Here is a 21,109-nt window from a genome sequence, read left to right as displayed (position 1 = left end):
TATTGCTGTTGTAAAGACCCCTCATATTAAAGTTTCTTAAATATCTCCTACATACAGACATCAACTAGTGACAGTTTTCTTATATATACAGTTTACTAGAACATTGCTGGCAACAAATTTATAAAGCAGAAGTGAAGATGGAAAATTCAACTCTTTGATTAACACAGTCCTACATCACTTAATTAACAGACTTTGTCACAGGCGTGAAACTAACCTCAGAATGGGGAAACATAATATTTAGAGACCCATAGGTATCTGTACTGAATTCACTCTTCTTTCTTGTCTGCATAAATCATCTTCCAGTGACTTTAAAAGGTGGTCAAAATTGTAATGTTTGCTTATGGAGTAGGTGTAGCAACCTTAGGTCTACAGATGTTAATATTTTGTTCACTGATGTTTATGATTTTTCTGGTTGTTTGTTTTGGTTCTGATGTTATGCCCTTACGTCTGCAGAAGCAGATCAGCTATTCTTAACGATCAGATATTTCTGTTTGGACTGCATGTGACGTAGTTATACTTGCTAATATTAGTAATGATATTGTCAATAACCGTCTGACTTTGAGAGGTCACTCTTGATGGTGCAGATATTGCTGCCTCTATATTGTGTTGTATTAACAATTCTTCAGAATATTGTTTGGTTTTGATTCTTTTCCCATGTTCATATTGAACTCTCCACATTCTCTTTTCTCTTTGAGGTAATGGATGGATTAAACAAAAGGTTTCAAATGCTAGGCATATTTTTTTGATTTAACTAAGGCGTTTGATTGTGTTGATCACAAAATATTGCTTCAGAAGTTGGACCATTATGGAATATGGGGAGTAGCTCACAATTGGTTCACCTCTTACTTTAACAACAGACAGCAAGAGGTCATTATTCACAGTGTTGAGAATGGCTGTGATGTGGGGTCTGAGTGGGGTACATTCAAATTGGGGATGCCTCAGGGATCAGTGTTGGGGCCATGCCTGTTCCTTATTTACACGCATCAAAACAAGTTTTGCATCACAACGGTTCCTCGAACTCTTGAAGATAGACGTTGACTGTGGATATTGTATCACAGACACAGTCCTTTTGGCTGTTCAGAGATGTCACTAAACCTAGCCAAGCAAGTACTTGGAAGTAGGTACACAGCTCGTGTTGTCTGAAGTTCAACCATGCATAGACAGTCAATACTGTAGTTCAATCATGTCTGCATTGTTACTTTGCATCAGGGAGGGCTCTGCTCTCAACAAGAGAAGTGTCCAGGCGTCTTGAAGTGAATCAAAGTGATTTTGTTCAGACATGGAGGAAATACAGAGTGACAGGATTTGTCCATGACATGCCTTGCTCAGGATGCCCAAGGGCTAGTACTGCAGTGGATGACCGCTACCTATGGATTATGGCTCGGAGGAATCCTGACAACAATGCCACAATGTTGAATAATTCTTTTCATGCAGCCATAGGATGTCATGTTATGACTCAAACTGTGGGCAGCAGTCTGCATGATGCGCAGCTTCACTCGCGACTGACATCCATGGCGAAGTCCATCTTTGCAACCACAACACCATGCACCTCAGTACAGATGGGCCCAACAAAATGTTGAATGGACCACTCAGGATTGGCATCATGTTCTTTTTACCTATGAGTGTTGCATATGCCTTCAACCAGACAATTGTCGGAGACATGTTTGGAGGAAACCCTGTCAGGCTGAATGCTGAATGCCTTACACACACTGTCCAGTGAGTGCAGCATGGTGGAGGCTCCTTTCTGTTTTGGGGTGGCATTATGTGGGTTCGACATGGAAGGCACCGTAAGGGCTGTGCAGTACGTGAATGCCATCCTCCGACCAATAGTGCAACCATATCAGCAACGTATTGGTAAGGCATTCGTCTTCATGGATGACAATCTGCACTCCTATCATGCACATCTTGTGAATGACTTCCTTCAGGATAACGACATCGCTCGACTAGAGTGGCCAGCATGTTCTCCAGACATGAACCCTATCAAACAGGCCTGGGGTAGATTGAAAAGGGCCGTTTATTGATGACGTGACCCACCAACCACTCTGAGGGATCTATGCTGAATCGCCATGGAGGAGTGGGACAATCTGGACCAACTGTGTCTTGATGAACTTGTGGATAGTATGCCATGATGAATACAGGACCAACTATGTCTTGATGAACTTGTGGATAGAATGCCATGATGAATACAGGACCAACTATGTCTTGACGGACTTGTGGATAGTATGCCATGATGAATACAGGCATGCATCAATGCAACAGGATGTGCTACTGGGTATTAGAAGTACTGGTGTGTACAGCAATCTGGACCACCACCTCTGAAGGTGTCGCTGTATGGCGGTACAACATGCAATGTGTGGTTTTCATGAGCAATAAAAGGGGAAGAAATGATGTTTATGTTGATCTCTATTCCAATTCTCTGTACAGGTTCTGGAACTCTCGGAACCGAAGTGATGCAAAACTTCTTTAGATATGTGCATATAAATGATATGCCCGCTAGTATTTTGGGTAATTCTAAAATATTTCTATTTGCTGATGACATTAGCTTGGTAATAAAGGATGTCGAGTGCAACATTCTCTGTTTCAAATAGTGCAGTTCATGACATAAGTTCATGGCTGGTAGAAAATAAACTAATGGCAAATCACAGTTGTTGTTGTTGTTGTGGTCTTCAGTCCAGAGACTGGTTTCATGCAGCTCTCCAAGCTATTCTGTCCTGTGCAAGCCTCTTCATATTCAAGTAACTACTGCAATCTACATACTTCTGAATCTGCTTAGTCTATTCATCTCATAGTCTCCCTGTACAATTTTTACCCTCCACACTTCCCTCCAGTACTAAAATTGTGATTTCTTGATGCCTCAGAACATGTCCTACCAACTCATCCCCTCTTCCAGTCAAGCTGCACCACAAATTCCATTTCTCCCCAACTCTATTCAGTACCTCCTCATTAGATATGTGTTCTACCCATCTAATCTTCAGCATTCTTCTATAGCACTGTATTTTCAAAGTTTCTATTCTCTTACTGTCTAAACTATTTATCATCCATGTTTCACTTCCATATGTGGCTACACTCCATAAAATACTTACAGAAAAGATTTCTTGACAGTTAAATCTATACTCAATGTTAACAGATTTCTCTTCTTCAGAAATTCTTTCCTTGCCATTGTCAGTATACATTTTATATCCTCTCTACTTTGACCATTATTAGTTATTTTGCTCCCCAAATAGCAAAACTCATCTACTACTTTAAGTGTCTCATTTCCTAATATATTTCTCTCAGCATCATCTGATTTAACCCAACTACATTCCATTATTCTAGTTTTGCTTCCTTACAAGACACTGTCCATTCCATTCAATTGCTGTTCCAGGCCCTTTGCTGTCTCTGCCAGAATTACAATGTCATCGGCAAACCTCAAAGTTTTTATTTCTTTTCCATGGATTTTAATCGCTACTCCAAATTTTTCTCTTGTTTCCTTTACTGCGTGCTCAATATACAGACTGAATAACATTGGGGATAGGCTACAATCCTGTCTCACTCCCTTCCCAACCATTGGCTCCCTTTCATGTCCCTCAACTCTTATAACTACCATCTGGTATCTGCACAAATTGTAAATAGCCCTTTGTTCCCTATGTTTGATCCCTGCCACCTTCAGAATTTGAAAGAGAGTGTTCCAGTTGACACTGTCAAAAGCTTTCTCAAAGTCTACAGATGCTAAAAATGTAGGTTTGTCTTTCCTTAATCTATCTTCTAAGATTAGTCATAGCAGCAGTATTGCCTCACATGTTCTAACATTTCTACAGAATCCAAACTGATCTTCTCCAAGGTCAGCTTCTACCAGTTTTTCCATTTGTCTGTAAAGAATTCATGTATTTTGCAACAGTGACTTATTAAACTGATAATCTGATAATTTTCACACTTGTAGCACCTATTTTCTTTGAAGTTGGAATTATTATATTATTCTTGAAGTCTGAGTGTATTTCACCTGTCTCATATATCTTGCTCACCAGATGGTAAAGTTTTGTCATTGCTGGCTCTCCCAAGGCTACCAGTAGTTGTAATGGAATGTTGTCTACTCCTGGGACCTTGTTTTGAATTAGGTCTTTTAGTGCACTATCAAATTCTTCATGCAGTATCATATCTCCCATTTCATCTTCATCTAGTCCGCCCCTGGTAGCTGAGAGGTCAGCGCGACGGAATGTCATACCTAATGGTCCGAGTTCGATTCCTGGCTGGGTCGGAGATTTTCTCCACTCAGGGACTGGGTGTTGTGTTGTCCTTATCATCATCATCTCATCCCCATTGACATGCAAGTAGCCGAAATGGTGTCAACTCGAAAGACTTGCACCAGGCGAACGGTCTGCCCGATGGGAGGCCCTAGCCACATGGCATTTCCATTCCCATCTTCATTTACAGCCTCTTCCATTTCCATAATATTGCCCTCAAGTACATAGCCCTTGTATAGACCCTCTATGTACTCCTTCCACCTTTCTGCTTTCCCTTCTTTGCTTAGGACTGGTTTTCCATCTGAGCTCTTGATATTCATACAGTTATATTTTCTCCTTTCATCAATTAAATTTAGTATCTCTTCTGTTACCCAAGGATTTCTACTCCCCCTCATATTTTTACCTACTTGTTCCTCTACTGCCTTTACTATTTCATCTCTCAAAGTTACCCATTCTTCTTCTACTGCCGCCGTTGGATAAGCAGCAGCCAGCAGCAAGTCGTACTCTGAGTTCACTTATTTGTTTCATAGTTTAATTCTTAATTTATTTGCGTGTTTTTGGGTACTTGCATAGTTTATTTTATAAATTTTGTGTGTATTATAGTATTTGAGAGTTGTAGCATCGTGTTTTAGGACCTGTATAGTACAAATTCACATAGTCATCAGTCATCTGCTTGTTTTGAATGGCTTGTGAGATAAGAGAGAGGAAAAAGAATTGTTAGGGATGGATAGGGACTGCAGCTACTGTGTACGGTTTCAGGGGGAATTGGCCATCGTCCGTAAACAGCTGGAAGCTGTGTTGGCCGTGGTCGACAGGCTCCAGGATGTTGCCCTGGGCTGTGGTGACACTGGGACACCCGAGGTGAGCACTTTGGCACCTCTGGAACCTGTAGCATCACCTGTGGTCTCTGATGCCACTGTGCCCTCAGATTTGGGCATCCTTGCTGGTCAACACTTGCCCGATGATGATTGGCAAACCGTGGCGGGGTCGCAAATTCCTGGGCAGAAGTTGGTGCTGGCTGAAAGGCTGTACCCTTATGTCTCCGTAACAGGTTTGAGGTGCTGCCCACTGCTGAAAGTACTTCTGAGCCAGCAAGGGTGGCCTCGCCTGTTGTGGCAGTGGTCAGTCTTGCTGAGAGGTCCGGACAAGCGCAGAGGGTGGGATTACTTGTCATTGGGAGCTCCAATGTTAGGCAGGTGATGGAGCCCCTTAGGGATATGGCAGCTAAGGATGTGAAGAAAGCCAATGTGAACTCCGTGTGTGTACTGGGGAGGAGTCATCCATGATGTGGAAAGGGTCCTCTCGGATGGGTACAGGGTGCAACCAACTGCAGATGGTGGCTCATGTCGGCACTAATGATGTGTGTCGCTATTGACCAGAAGAGATTCTTTCTGTTTTCTGGCGGCTATCTGAGTAGGTGAAGACTGCCAGTCTTGCTAGCAAGATAAAGGCAGAGCTCACCATCTGCAGCATTGTCGACAGGACCGATTGTGGACCTTTGGTACAGAGCCAAGTGGAGGGACTGAATCAGAGGCTCAGGCGGTTCTGTGACCATGTAGGCTGCTGATTCCTTGACTTGCACTATAGGGTGGTGGGGTTTCGGGTTCCGCTAAATAGATCAGGTGTCACTATACACAGGAAGTGGCTACATGGGTAGCAGGGGCTTTGTGGCATGGACTGGGTGGTTTTTTAGGTTAGACAGTCTTGGGAAAGATCAAAAAGGGCTCCAGTCTCAAAGGGTACAGGGCAAAGAAACGACAAGAATTGACCAAGCAACAGTCAGTACTGTAGTTTTAAATTGTTGTAGCTGTGTTGGAAAAGTACCAGAGCTTCAAGCGCTGATAGAAAGCACTGAAGCTGAAATCGTTATAGGAACAGAAAGCTGGCAAAAGCCAGAGATAAATTCTGCTGAAATTTTTACAGACATGCAAACTGTGTTCAGAAAAGATAGATTAAATAAAGTAGGTGGTGATGTGTTTGTGTCTGTTGGTAGTAGTTTATCTTGTAATGAAGTTGAAATAGATAGTTCCTACAAGTTACTATGGGTAGAGGTTATACTCAACAGCCATACCAAAATAATAATTGGCTCCTTCTACCAACCCTCCGACTCAGATGATATAATAGCTGAATGCTTCAAAGGAAACTTGAATCTTATTACAAACAAGTACCCCACTAATACAGTTATAATTGGTGAAGACTTCAATCTGCCTTTGATTTGTTTGCAAAAATACATGTTCAAAGCTGGTGGTAGACAGAAAACATCTTCCGAAATTGTACTAAATGCTTTCTCTGAGAATTACATTGAACAATTAATTCTTGAGCCCACACAAATTGTAAATGGTTGCAAAAAGACACTTGACCTCTTAGCCATAAATAATCCTGATCTAATAGAGAGCGTCATGACGCATACAGGGATTAGTGAACACTAGGTCATTGTAGCGAGGCTCAAAACCATATCAAACAAAACCACTAAAAATAAATCCAAAATATATTGATTTAAAACAGCAGATAAAAATTCATGTGATGCCTTCCTAAGAGAGAGTCTCCATTCCTTCCAATCTAATTATGTAAGTGTAGACCAGATATGGCTCAAATTCAAAGATACAGTATCGACAGCAATAGATAGATTCATACCACATAAGTTAATAAGAGAGGGGACTGATCCACCATGGTACACAAAACATGTCAGAACACTGTTGCAGAAGCAATGAAAGAAGCATGCCAAATTCAGAAGAACGCAAAATCCCCAAGACTGGCTAAGTTCCACGGAAGCTCAAAATTTAGTGCAGATGTCAATGCGAGATGCTTCTAATAGTTTCCTCAATGAAATATTGTCTCAAAATATGGTAGATAACCCAAAGAGATCCTGGTTGTATGTAAAGTACACCAGTGGCAAAAACAGTCAATACCATCACTGCGCGATAGCAATGGAAATGTTACCGATGATGACACCACTAAAGCAGAATTACTAAATACAGTTTTCCATAATTCCTTCATGAAAGAAGACAAAGTAAATAATCCAGAATTTGAAGCCAGAACAGCTGTTAACATGAGTGACATAAAAGTAGATATTTTAGGTGTTGCGAAACAGCTCAAATGACTTAAGAAAGGCAAGTCTTCTGGTCCAGATGGTATACCTATCAGGCTCCTCTCAGAGTATGCAGACACAATAGAATTTTTCTTAGCAATTATATACACTCAATCACTTGACAAAAGGTCTGTTCCTAAAGACTGGAAAGTAGCACAGGTCACACCAATATTCAAGAAGGGAAATAGGAGTAACCCATTGAATTACAGGACCATATCACTGACCTCAATTTGCAGTAGGATTTTGGAGCATATATTGTACTCGAACATTATGAATCACCTTGAAGAAAATGACTTATTGATGCATGACCAACATGGATTCAGAAAATATCACTCTTGTGCAACTTTATTCCCATGAAGTAATGAGTGCTGTCGACAAGGTATCTCAGATCGATTTCATATTCCTAGATTTCCAGAAGGCTTTTGATACCATTCCTCACAAATGACTTTTAATCAAATTGCATGCATATGGAGTATCATCTCAGTTGTGTGACTGGATTAGTGATTTCCTCTCGGAGAGGTCACAGTTCATGGTGAGGGACAGTAAATCATTGAGTAGAACAGAAGTGATATCTGGCATTCCACAAGGTAGTGTCATAGGCCCTCTGCTGTTCCTGATTTATATAAATGATCTAGGTGATAATCTGAGCAGCCCCCTTAGATTATTTGCAGATGATGCTGTAATTTACCATCTAGTAAAATCATCAGACATTCAATTCCCAATTACAAAATGATCTAGAGAGAATTTCTGTATGGTGTGAAAAGTGGTAATTAGCACTAAACAAAGAAAAGTGTGAGGTCATACACATGGGTACTAAAAGAAATCTGAAAAATTTTGGGTATACGATAAATTGCACAAATCTAAGGGCTGTCAATTTGACTAAATACCTAGGAATTACAATTACGAGCAACTTAAATTGGAAACACCACATGGATAATATTGTGGGGAAGGCAAAACAAAGACTGTGATTTTTTGGCAGAACACTTAGAAGATGTGACAAACCCACTAAAGAGACAGCTTACATTACACTTGTCTGCCCTCTGCTGGAATATTGCTGCGTAGTATGGGATCCTTACCAGGTAGGATAGACGGAGGGCATTGTAAAAGTGCAAAGAAGTACAGCTTGTTTCGTTCTATCATGCAGTAGGGGTGAGAGTATCACTGATATGATACGTGAGTTTGGGTGGCAGTCACTGAAACAAACGCGGTTTTCTTTGCGGCGAGATCTATTTACAAAATTTGAATCACCAACTTTCTCTTCCAAATGCGAAAATATTTTGTTGACACCCATCTACTTAGGGAGAAATGATCATCATAATAAAATAAGAGAAATCAGAGCTCAAACAGAAAGATTTAGTTGTTCCTTTTTCCCATGTGCCATTTGAGAGTGGAATGGTAGAGAAGTAGTATTAAAATGGTTCGATGAACCCTCTGCCAGGCACTTAAGTGTGAATTGGAGAGTAACCATGTAGATTTAGATGTAGATTTCTTTCCCCCATTCCTGTCAATTGTTCCCTAATGCACTCTCTGAAACTCTCTACAAACTCTGGTTCTTTCAGTTTATCCAGGCTCCATCCCCATAAATTCCCTACTTTTTGCAGTTTATTCAGTTTTAATCTACAGTTCATAACCAATAAATTGTGGTCAGTGTCCACATCTGCCCCTGGGAATATCTTACAATTTAAAACCTAGTTCCTAAATCTCTAACTTACCATTATATAATCTATCTGAAACCTTCCAGCATCTCCAGACCTCTTCCACATATACAGCCTTCTTTCATGATTCTTAAACTAAGTGTTAGCTATGATTAAGTTACGCTCTGTGCAAAATTCTACCAGGCGGCTTCCCCTTTCGTTCCTTACCCCCATTCCATATTCACCTACTGCTTTTCCTTCTCCTCCTTTTCCCACTATCAAGTTCTGGTCCCCAGTGACTATTAAATTTTCATCTCCCATCACTATCTGAATAATTTCTTTTATTGCATAGTACATTTCTTCAATCTCTTCATCATCTAAGGAGCTAGTTGGCATATAATATTGTACTACTGTGGTAGGTGTGGTATTTGTGTCTATCTTGGCTACAGTAATGCGTTCACTATGCTGTTCGTAGTAGCTTACCCATGCTCCTACATTTTTATTCATGATTAAACCTACTCCTGCGTTATTCCTATTGTGTTTTGTATTTATAACCCTATATTCACTTGACCAGAAGTCTTGTTCCTCCTGCCACAAAAGTTCACTAATTCCCACTATATCTACCTTTAACCTATCCATTTCCATTTTTAAATTTTCTAACCTACCTGCCCGATTAAGGGATCTGACATTCCATACTCCGATCCCTAGAATGCCAGTTTTATTTCTTCTGATAACATCATTTTCGGGAGAAAGAAATCACAGTAGGACTCAGTTTTTACAGCTTCTACCACAGAATTCAACAATACCCAATATTTAATTTCACAGAATGGGCATACAATTATTGAAACAGAATAGTTCAAGTTTCTAGTTGTTCAGAAAGATAGTAAACTGTCATGGAAAGCCCATGTTCAGGATCTTGTTCAAGACTTAATGCTGCCATTTTCACTATTCGAACGATATCTGCAGTAAGTGATCATTTGACATGAAAATTAGTCTACTTTGCTTATTTTCATTCGCTTATGCCATATGGTATCATATTTTGAGGTAACTCTTCCCATTCTAAATGGATATTTTTGGCTCAGAAATGGACTGTTTAGGCAATAAGTGGTGCAAGTTCGCGTACCTCTTGTCGACCTCTGTTCACTAGTCCGGGTATTTTGACATTGCCCTCGCAATATACATATTCTTTACGGTCATTTCTTGTCAACAATATCAGCTTATTCCCAAGAATTAGCAGCTTTCACTCAGTTAATACTTGGCAGAAATGTGATCTGCAACTGAATCGCACTTCCCTAACTCTCATGCAGAAATGTGTGCAGTATACTGCTGCATCCATTTTCAATAGGCTACCATGAGAATTCAAAAATGTTAGCAGTAATCCATATGCTTTAAAATCAAAACTGAAGAATTTTCTCATGGTTCACTTCTTTTATTCTGTTGAGGAGTTCCTTGAAATATTAAGCTGATTCTTATGTTTTGTTGTTGGTTGTGTTTACTTAAACTTGTGGCTTGACTTTTTTTCTGATTCATAAACTTTTAATTTTATCTGTTATTACTTTTATGTTGTAATTTCATGTACTGACATGTTCCATGACCTCGGAGATTTGCTCCTCAATTTGGTCCTATGAAACTAGACGTGTAAATAAATAAATAAATAAATAAACATATAATCATGCTTTACTTCAGGTTCATTCTTAGGAAGTTGGCAATTCTTTTTAGGAAGATGGTAATCTTACCATTTGGTGATCTGCACACACACAAAACAATCTAAAATCATTAGTCACTACACCAGCAATTTCAAAGTCTTTTTCTGTAGCTATGGGTTGTCTCACACATTTATTGTTTGTAGTCTTTAGGGCTTTCCTGTTTTAATGTATACAGAAACTCCACCACCTTTGTGTTTAGGCCCATGGAAGTAACGGGATAAGATATAGTCCTTTATTGTCCAGTGATCTATCTAGCTTCCAGTTAGACCATGCTCACTGATACATAATACGAGGTTTGTTCAAAAAAATCCGGAACTTTGTCCACAAAATTTTTCTATACTTACCTTTTACTGTTGTGTGTGGTCTTCTTCAAAATACTCTCCTTCACAATTGACACAACACTCCCAATGCTGTTTGCACTGCTGGAAGCAGTCTTGGTACTCCTCTTGCTGGATTGTGTGAAGTGCTGTCTGCAAATTTTCTTTTACCACATCTACATTGCAAATCTTTGCCCTTTCAATGGGGTTTTCAGCTTTGGAAATACAAAAAAGTCCACAGGGGTCATGTCTGGAGGATATGGAGGAAAAGGCAGCAAGAAGAAAAGAGGATTTACACTGTGAGTTAAAGAACTTGACACTTATTCAGAAAGGGGTAAAGTACGCTGGAACGAAAATTTTCAATTCCCTACCCAACAGCATCAAAAGTATAAGGAGTAGTACATCAGTATTTAAACATAGCTTGAAAAATTATTTACTTGAGACCTCACTTTATTCACTAGAGGAATTCTTTCAGAGAAATAAGTAAAACCCAGATTGGAAAGATGTTTTTAAATTTTTTGACACTGTTTACTGTTAAACTAATGCAATAATGCCCTAATGTAAAAATTCCTGTTTTTCTCATTTCCATTTTTGGGTCACTTTTAAACCCAAAGTGGGAAGTTTTGATTACTGTTCAAGGTTAAAATAAATGCAATAATGCCCTAAATATGAAACTGCTATCTTCACATTTATGTTGACTAGTTTTTAAGCTAAAAAGTATGACTTTTGTGCACTGTTATTAATACTATAACAATGTCTTTATTCTATGTATTTTATTATGTATATTGACACGTTCCACATCTGAGTGACTTGCTCACATGTACAGATCTATGGAACAAGTATATAAATAAATAAATAAAAAATTACTTGTGCAATAGTCATGCATCAACAGAGATTAATATGCTGGTACATTATTGTGATGCAAGAGCCATGAATTGTCTCACCATGTTACAGGCTGTTTCCTTCTCGCATTTTCTGGCAGGAGTTGCGACACTTCCTAACAGTACCACTGATTAATAGTTTGTCACTGTGCACAAAATCATGATGAACTAATCCTGCAAACTCAAAGAAAACTGTCAACATGGCTTTGACATTTGAACTGACCTGTTGAGCATTTTATGGTCTTGTAGAACCTTTCCCAAGCCATTGTGAAGCTTGAACCTTGGTGTCAACATCATAATCATAGACCCACATCTTATCATCAGCTGTGATTTTCTTAAAGAACATCTTGGTCTCATTTGTGTGATCCAGAAGCTCTTCACAGATTACAAGGTTAAGATCATTCTGGTCTTGAGTGATGAGCCATGGGATGAACTTGGCAGCAACACAATGTATTCCAAGATCCTCTGTCAGGATTTGATGACAAGACCCAAGTGAAATGTTAGATTCTTCTGCAATCTCTTGGATAGTCAGTAATTGATTGGCATGCACAATTTTGTTGATGTTCCTAATGTGAGTGTCATCAGTAGATGTCCAATGGCATCAATAATGAGGGTTATCTTTAACTCCTGTCTGACCATTTTTAAGCCATGTGAACCATTCGTAACACCAAGTACAACTGAAGCTCTCATCACTGTAGGCTTCCTGCTTTATTTGGTGTGTCTCTGTAAAGGTTTTCTTTAGTTTCATGTAAAATTTAATGCAAACATGTTGCTCCCATACCCCTGCCATCTAAAAATTTGCAAACTATGGGACACAATGTTCCACTCAACACAACCTTGAAAAATAACTAACAGACATAATTAACAATGAAACACAGGTGTGTGCATGGATTCCAACTGCATTTTGCTCCAACACTCCATTAGAGCAAAATTATGAATGTACCAGAATTTTTTGAACAGACCTGTGCACTTAGGACTACTTCTGCTTCAAGTTTTTTGTTTCCAATGTGTTGAATATTCTGATGTAGTACTTTTATATAACTTTTGTTTTGCTATGTTACATGGACTATGCCACCACTCAGGTAAAACATTACTTATGTAGGAACTAACTGCTACTCTCACTGCTATACTAAAATAATGTTTTATTATTTTGAATTTTAGTTTCTGTACGATCACCAATTGAGGGAACGTGTTTGCTGACTGTAATATATTTAAAGTTGAGATAAGACCTGTGTCAGGACACATCATTGTTCACATGGACGATTCCTAGTTTCTTATTTGATTTTTCATATTTGTGCTTTAAATTGCTCAATAGCCTAGATTGTTACCAAATTTATGTAGGGCACAATGAAATAGCATACAACCAGCCCTAGACCAGTAATTAAGTCACAAAATGTATTAAATGGTGTGTGCTTGCCCATTGGTAGTCGTACAAGGGACATTGCTGTTGGTTGGTCTCATCCGGGAGAAAACAGCGATAGCATGCTATGGGTTTAATACAGCCCGAAGTAATGATTTAACAACTTTTTCAGTGGTCCTACTTTCCACATAGGACTACTTGAAAAGTTACGAAACCATTACTTTGTGCTATATTGAATGCTCCATCACTAGTCAGACATGACATATTAAGTTGAGGATTATAACCCTTCATCAAGAAGATAAAGGTATAGAGATGTCACCCATACCCTTTGTATGTAGCGCTTCTACAGGTCTGAGGCACAACTGATGATGGGAGTTTCTCATTCTAGGCCAACACAGTGAGTGCAAACTTTGATGGGAGGGATTATCTTCAATGGTCACCATAGTGAAGAGGAAGTAACATGACCCAAACATGAAGATTGTCCAGCACAACCATACAGAGTACCACTGACAAGGTCTATATCTAGGATGCTGTTGGTGGCTTCTGAAAACACTGGCAGAGGGAGCAATGCTACAAGCTGCATTGATTGCAATACATTGTGACAATTAATTTTGCTGCATGTTAAGTTGTGGGTCATCATTTCAGATCTGATCACTAGCAAATAATTGTCATTTAGTATTTACCATTTCTAGAAGCTTCTCAAAATTTCTTATGTTTGGAATATTCTGGAATATTTTATGTTCATATAAACAGTAGCAATCTATGTCCAAGAGGAATTTCTGTTCTGTCTGTACACTGGTGTCCACAATAAATATATTCTCAGTGCTAAGCGTCGTATTTCACTGATGACGCTACTTTGAGATTTGAACTTGATAGTAGTTATAAAGCGACAATATTGTATAAAGTAAATGACCACACATCTTACAGAAGAATTTTTAAGTATCTTGGAATTCTTACACTCAGTTCCCAATCATTTACTACATAATCATTTTTTCCCTCTTTTTTCTCATAATAAAAATCAGTTTTTGCCAAACTTATTTACACAGTCATAATAGAAGACACAAAAATAATTTCTATGTAAACATTCTCATTGTCTTGTGTTCAGAATGGAGTTATGTACTCTTGATATTCAGCAAGTTCTTGACTGACAGAAAACAGGAAATTGGGAAACCCGGCAAAATCAAAATAAAATTAAAAACGTACCTCACTAACCACTCATTCTACAAATTACCTGAGTATCTAAATTCAGGAGTCGAGAAGTTCTGTTAGCTACATGACAAGTAGCAATGTTCATAATAAAGCTACAGGACAAAACGCAATGTACTATAAATAAGGCTCAGTATTTACAGACCTAGGATGTATTTGCTTTGAAAAACAAGACATATCTGCATTGAAAAAGACCTTCATAATCAAGTAAATATTAAGCTGCTAACAGCACAAAAACTTCAGTTCTATGGTACAACTGAAGAGACAGAAGCCTTTTTTCCCAAAGAAGCAGTTTTCATTCTAACGTACTCAGTTAAATTTAGATATCACAAACATGTACAGAATTAAGCAGCTTAATGATAGTTTATTGTTAATACAGGACACAGTCTTTCCTCCTCACCCTGTCTGGTAAGTCTCCCATGCCCTGGGATTCTGGGTGACTTTTCGAATCTCTACCCCTTTTCCTAATCCTCTCCAGTTCCTCTCCATTCACCCCTCTTCATTCACCTTCAAACCTTCTGCTGGAGGAAGCAGTCACTGGCTCCGAAAGCTTGCTTTTTTTATGTGTGCATTCTCCTACAACCACTTGGTGACTAGATTTTTTACTTATCTAATTATTTTATATTGTCAAGTATTCATATTATGAGTGTTATCAGAGCAAGTGATGCTGTTCAACCTCTTTACATTTGGTGGTAGTCAGTCATTCAAATGGACAATTGGTTGGCAGTTGTGCAACCATAAAATACTGTGCATATTTTACAGTATACCTCTGACAGGGTATGGTATGCTTGTGATGAGACTGGATTAGAATGGCTGGATAGGCACAAAGACCAGTCCTTGCATCTAAGTCTTTGCAGGGATACTATTCACATACAGCAGACTAGGGTTGGTGGGATATCAGGACACATCAGAGTGTTTCATAGATATGTTGGGTGCTGGAGTAGCACTTCAGAATGTATGGTAAGGATTTATCTAATTCTGAGGGCAACAATAGGTACCGTAAAGCAGGTTGACTTTGAACATTTTAAATTCATTTTTGTAAATTAAACAGAATCTCCTGGAGATATCAACATGAAACCTTTTGGAAAGTTGCAAGAGGTGTTGCTGAATATGATAAAGCAGATTATACATTTTTATCCCCCAGGCCTAGATAATTTTTTTAAAAGTTTTTCACTGTTCAATTTCACCCCATGGGTTGGGGTCACTTTGAACATGGAAGCATTTGCCTATTCTGTGGGAATCATGTCAATTACTGTTAAATGACACCCCTATCATATGAAACAGCATGATATTTTGTATATAAATATAGTGTTGAAAGTAACTTATTTAGAAAAATTTGAGTATTTTTTACGAGTTTTCTTTAATCACCTGAAACTGTTCATATGATATGGCTTAAGTTTGCTAATAATGGAAATGGGTGCTGAGCTAGTTATGAAATAAGAAAATTATTTAAAAACAGATCTTTTCAAAACAATCTGTATGACTTTAATAAAATAAGTGAAAAAAAAAGTTATCACCTTTTAAAGAATTACATCTGTAAACACTCTACAGAAAAGGAAGTTGCCACAAAAGGGTGTCCACTCTAGCAGATGTCATAGACATCAAATTTAAACTCAAAATGAAGCCTTTCCCTTCTATCTACCTCAGAATCAGGTGGAATCCTACAAATGACATCTTTCTCAAATAAGAAAATTATTTAAAAACAGATCTTTTCAAAACAATCTGTATGACTTTAATAAAATAAGTGAAAAAAAGTTATCACCTTTTAAAGAATTACATCTGTAAACACTCTACAGAAAAGGAAGTTGCCACAAAAGGGTGTCCACTCTAGCAGATGTCATAGACATCAAATTTAAACTCAAAATGAAGCCTTTCCCTTCTATCTACCTCAGAATCAGGTGGAATCCTACAAATGACATCTTTCTCAAAATCTGACACATTGGGAACATTTGGCCACAGAAAAAAACTTCATCTGATTCCACATTGGAATGCCATTTCCTCGTAAGTGTAATTTCATCATCAGTGATAACATTCTTTGGAGGAAACTTCACTAAAACATGTTTTCCATGGAGCTGAGGGAAGGCAAAGTTCAAAGTCACCCCTTGAAAGATAAGCCTTCATATTTTATTTTTTTACACCACCAAAGAATAATTTTAACATTTTATGCTTTCTGTAAATGTTCATTCAAGTGTTAACCTCGCCCATAAAAACCCATTTCAAATTCTAAACTAAAAAATGCTTCTAATAATAGGCAAATGTTTTTGTGGTTGTGAAGGACCTTACATTTCCAGAAAATTATTTTATTTTCTGGCGTTGGTATACAATGTTATTTCATATCAACTGTCATATCATCTGAAAGTATTGATTATTGACAATATTTAATGACTCTGGACTCAGTTCCATATTTACACACTAGAGTGCAGCAATTGTTTTAAAAAGATGCTAAATTGCTGTTCAAAGCCGCCTCACTGTTCAAAGTCACCCTACTTTACGGTAGTCAAAGTCCTGGAGAAAGATACTATTTTAATCTTTCTTGGAAATGATGCGTTACCTCATGACAAGGTACACAGCTATATCAGGGAAACAGACATTTAATGTTTTAAGTTAAAGATGTTATTTTGATGTTTCATTAACAAACATCATGATGAATTCCATTTTTGAAGTACTTAATTATATTCTTACTTTCCCTAGAACTAATAGCAATAACACAAAGCTGACTGAATATTTCTGGTGCTGCTTGTCACATATACTGACACATCACAATCACAGGAAGCAGTTATGCAATAACAAACCTGTTATTTTCTTTGTCATTGAGGAACGCACTTCCTTGATATGTGTTGGAACAGGGATTTTGGTTAATGTATTGACTCTCTCTCATGAGCTGGTGTGGTGCTTCAATCGGTCCAGTAGAAATAATAGGCACTGTTCCATCAATATGTGGTACCTCCACACGAATGTGCACCTTACTGTTGTTTTGTTTTTCATTACCACTGGTGAATGTAGCTAAGAATGACGGAGCTTTGTTGGAAGCTGGACACAGCTTTTTGGATCCAACTTTCACTGTTGCACTTCTCACAGGTAGACCTTCCACCTGAAAATGTAATAATCTAAGTAGGATGTTTTCAATATGACCATGAATATACAGTGGCTATTGCAGTATTCTGATTGTTGTATAAACTAATTACTAATTCTACAAATGTGATTTTCTATGTAACTGTGAAGTCAGAGACTTAACCTGTGTCACTGATGTGACAAAATATTATCTGAGGGGAATATCAAGAGACTCAATGATTAATTTGTGTAACAGCTGTGATACACCTTTCACATTGAACATCATTTACTGTTTATATGTAACTTAATTAATATAATCACATGTCCTTGATTTCTATATTCTGCATGATAATGAACATGCCAAAATTAAATATTTACTTAATACAATATTGATTAGCACTCCCCCGATAACCCCTACAAAGTAGCAGTCTGGAATGTGTGTTGATGTACATGTGAATCTATAGTACTGTCTACTGCCAACAGATGGTGATGCTGCTTCCCACTGGTGGCACATTGCAGCAACACTTGTTCTGGCTTATGAATACACTGGTGGACATCAATAAGACAAAATGGAAGCAGACAAGCATGGGACAATGTAGTTTCTGTAGAAGGAAGGAGTGACTGTTTCAAACATCCATGAGAGGTTAGCAGCCATATGTACAGATAAGCATCAAGTCACTGATCAATATTTTGTTGGGTATCAGAGTTCTTGGACAGCAGGAACTGTGCTGAAAAATGCAAAAGCACTCAGCACCAAGCAACTGCACACAAACCGTCACTGCCCTGTGTGTCAATTGATCATGGGGTACAGGTGAATTACATTTGATGAACTTAGAGAAGGCCATGGGTCTATCATGGGGAACAGTCCACAACATTATCCATGAGGATCTGAAGAAGAAGGTGTGTGTACAATGAGGGCCCCATCCCATCTCCATTGCATAGAAACAGAAGTATGTGGAGATACATCAACAGTTGGAGCAACAGTAAAGTGAAGATCAAGTAGAGTTCTTTAAGAGTCTGCTTACAATCACAGACTCATGGTTCTTCCACAAGACTCCAGAAAAGAAACATCAGTCTATGGAGTGAAAGTATACTGTGAGCCCTCGTCACAGACAGGACTATTCGTACAGAAACAAGTGGTGAATGTGTTCTGGAATGAGGAAGGGATACTGCTGGTGGATTTGCTTGCTCCCAACATGACCCTCAACAGTGATCAGTACTATAGTTCACTGACACATTCAACTACACTGCCATCGAAATAGGAATTGTGATGTTCTGCTCCAACACGACAATGTGCAGCAATATGTCAGTGGCCAGACCATTTCCACTGTGCGTGAAATGGCATTTACTGTGCTCCACAACCTCCATAGTCACTGGATCCGGGTCCTAGCAACTGTGCCATATTAATAGCAATGAAAGAGGTCATTGGGCTAAGGGGTTCACCACAAATTATGAACTTTATGCAATCGCCCACCAGTCATCCATGATACTCCCAAATAATGGTTTGTTACACACATACAGAAACTACCAGAATGATAGCAAAAGTGCATAGACATTGTCAGGAAATATCCATAATATAATCTGTATTCATTTGCTCAGTAAATGGTTCCTGAAGTCACAAAAAAATTTTAGTGCCAATCATTTTTGAATGCTCCAAGTAAAATACGTCATATGCTTATGTTTTTCATTATCTTGATGTGCAGTGACCTAAAGATATGCCACACCTCCCCCTCTCTCTTCCTCGTTTGTGTAGGGCTGAAATGAATAAGTATCATACAGGATAACAAGTGGGCATGAATATTTTTGTGTGGATATTGGCTGTTAGCTCTTGTCTGCATCTGGCTAAAGATGGCAACTATTTTCAACAAAACATGTAACACTTTCCAGAATGAATTTACTTCTCTGAAACTTCCTGGCAAATTAAAGTTGTGTGCTAGACCATGATTTGAACCTGAATTCGAGTGTTACATGGACTATTCTCTTACTGATTGAGCTATCTATGCACAACACACCTTTACATTCTACTTCCATTAGTACCTCAGCTCCTATCTTCCAAACTTCACAGAATTTCTCCTGCAACATGAGAACTTCTTGAAGAAATGATATAGTGGAGAACTGGCTTATTCACAGCCTAGGGGACTGTTTCCAGAATGAATCTTTTGTTCATCAATATCCTTTTGTCTAGGGGTGTTAAAGAATACAAGAGAACCGTGTGGTTTTAAGATAGTAGAGAGCTACTGGCAGGAACTAAGGTGTGTGGCAAGTTGTGAATTAATCCTAGATATCTTAGTTGATAGGAACACTGCACAAAAAAGCCAAGGTTCTCAGTTTGAGTCCCAGTTTGGTACACAGTTTCATCTACCAGGAAGTTTTGAAACAGTGCACATTCTGCTGCAGAGTGACCTGCTACACTTTTCTAACACAATATGGAAATGTCCTCATGTAGTTGTACAAATCCACTGATAACTGTGCTGTCTTTTCTGCCTGAGTGAGATCCGTAAAATATTTATAAGTTTTTTATTTCAATGTGTTTATGCTAGCTATTACTCAATATATTCACACAATTGTGTTTCATGTGGAGTTAACAGTATCCTTACAAAGTAGTATCCCCTTTCTCAAGTGAGACAGGACTTTGCACAACTTTGACCACCACGATGCATTAGCTGAGGGCCAATAAAAACAAGAAATGGGAACCTCATTGCCAAGACCCACATTGCACTTTATTCTAATAATTGAATGAAAAGCAATGAAAAAGAATTGTAGCTGTCCCAAATAACAAATGTTACAAAAATATTCAGTGCTTGTCTTACACTCAAAGGTGGTTATTGTCTGTAACAGCGCACAATCTTTTGTATGTTATTTTAAAAGTGTGCATTGAGGGTACAGTCACTGTGTATAAGGTGATTAATAAACAGTAGTTAAAGAAGAAGTATTCAGAAGAAAAAATATTTGAAGTTTCATGTTTTTGTTATTTACAAATTCCATTTATTTTATCTCAATTTAAAAGAGTTATTGGAAATTTTATCATATAAAAGATAAAGAAGGTTGAATGAATAAAACAAAAATTATGAAATCAAACAATAGAAAATCCAGGATGGAATGTAACAGTATTATGAAAAGGAAAGTTGCTCCTCACCATATAGCAGAGATGCTGAGTCACAGATAGGCACAACAAAAAGATTGTCACAAATAAGCTTTTGGCCAGCAAGGCCTTTGTCAAAAATAGACCCCCCCCCTAGCCCCCCCCCCCCCCCACACACACACATACGCGCATGCATGATTGCAGTCTCTGGTAACTGAAGCCACTCTACAGCGCATGGATTCATTTGCCAGAGACTGCAGTCATGTGTGTGTGAGTTGCATTTGTGTGAGTATGTGTGTTTGTCTGTCAGCTATTTTTGATGAAGGCTTTGCTGGTCAAAATCTTATTTGTGACTCAGCATCTGCACTATATGGTGAGTAATAATTTTCCTTTTCATAATATTGTTACATTCCATCCTGGATTTTCCAATGTTTGATTTTTGCCAGTAGAAAGAGTACAATATATTTTACATGCAGCAGTGGCACTGAGAAGGCTAGGTCCAAGATGGGGGCCCGATATGTCATTCACTGATACAATAACATGCAAAACTGAAATCATCATCAA

The 21,109-nt window shown here is 38.4% G+C and overlaps 1 protein-coding gene across 1 annotated transcript in view; it reads right to left on the bottom strand.

Moving 5' to 3' along the window:
- LOC124603351 (extracellular matrix organizing protein FRAS1-like) overlaps nt 1-21,109 on the bottom strand; it is a 218,419-nt gene that overhangs the window by 81,486 nt on the left and 115,824 nt on the right. Inside the window, exon 10 of the mRNA XM_047136392.1 lies at nt 17,205-17,503. Within this exon, the coding sequence (XP_046992348.1) occupies nt 17,205-17,503 (299 nt within the window). The remainder of the gene's footprint in view (nt 1-17,204; nt 17,504-21,109) is intronic.

The sequence above is a fragment of the Schistocerca americana genome, chromosome 1, assembly GCF_021461395.2.
Source record: "Schistocerca americana isolate TAMUIC-IGC-003095 chromosome 1, iqSchAmer2.1, whole genome shotgun sequence".
NCBI lineage: Eukaryota > Metazoa > Arthropoda > Insecta > Orthoptera > Acrididae > Schistocerca > Schistocerca americana.
The sequence above is the reverse complement of the archived record's forward strand: the minus strand, read 5'-3'. Positions and strand labels throughout refer to the sequence as shown.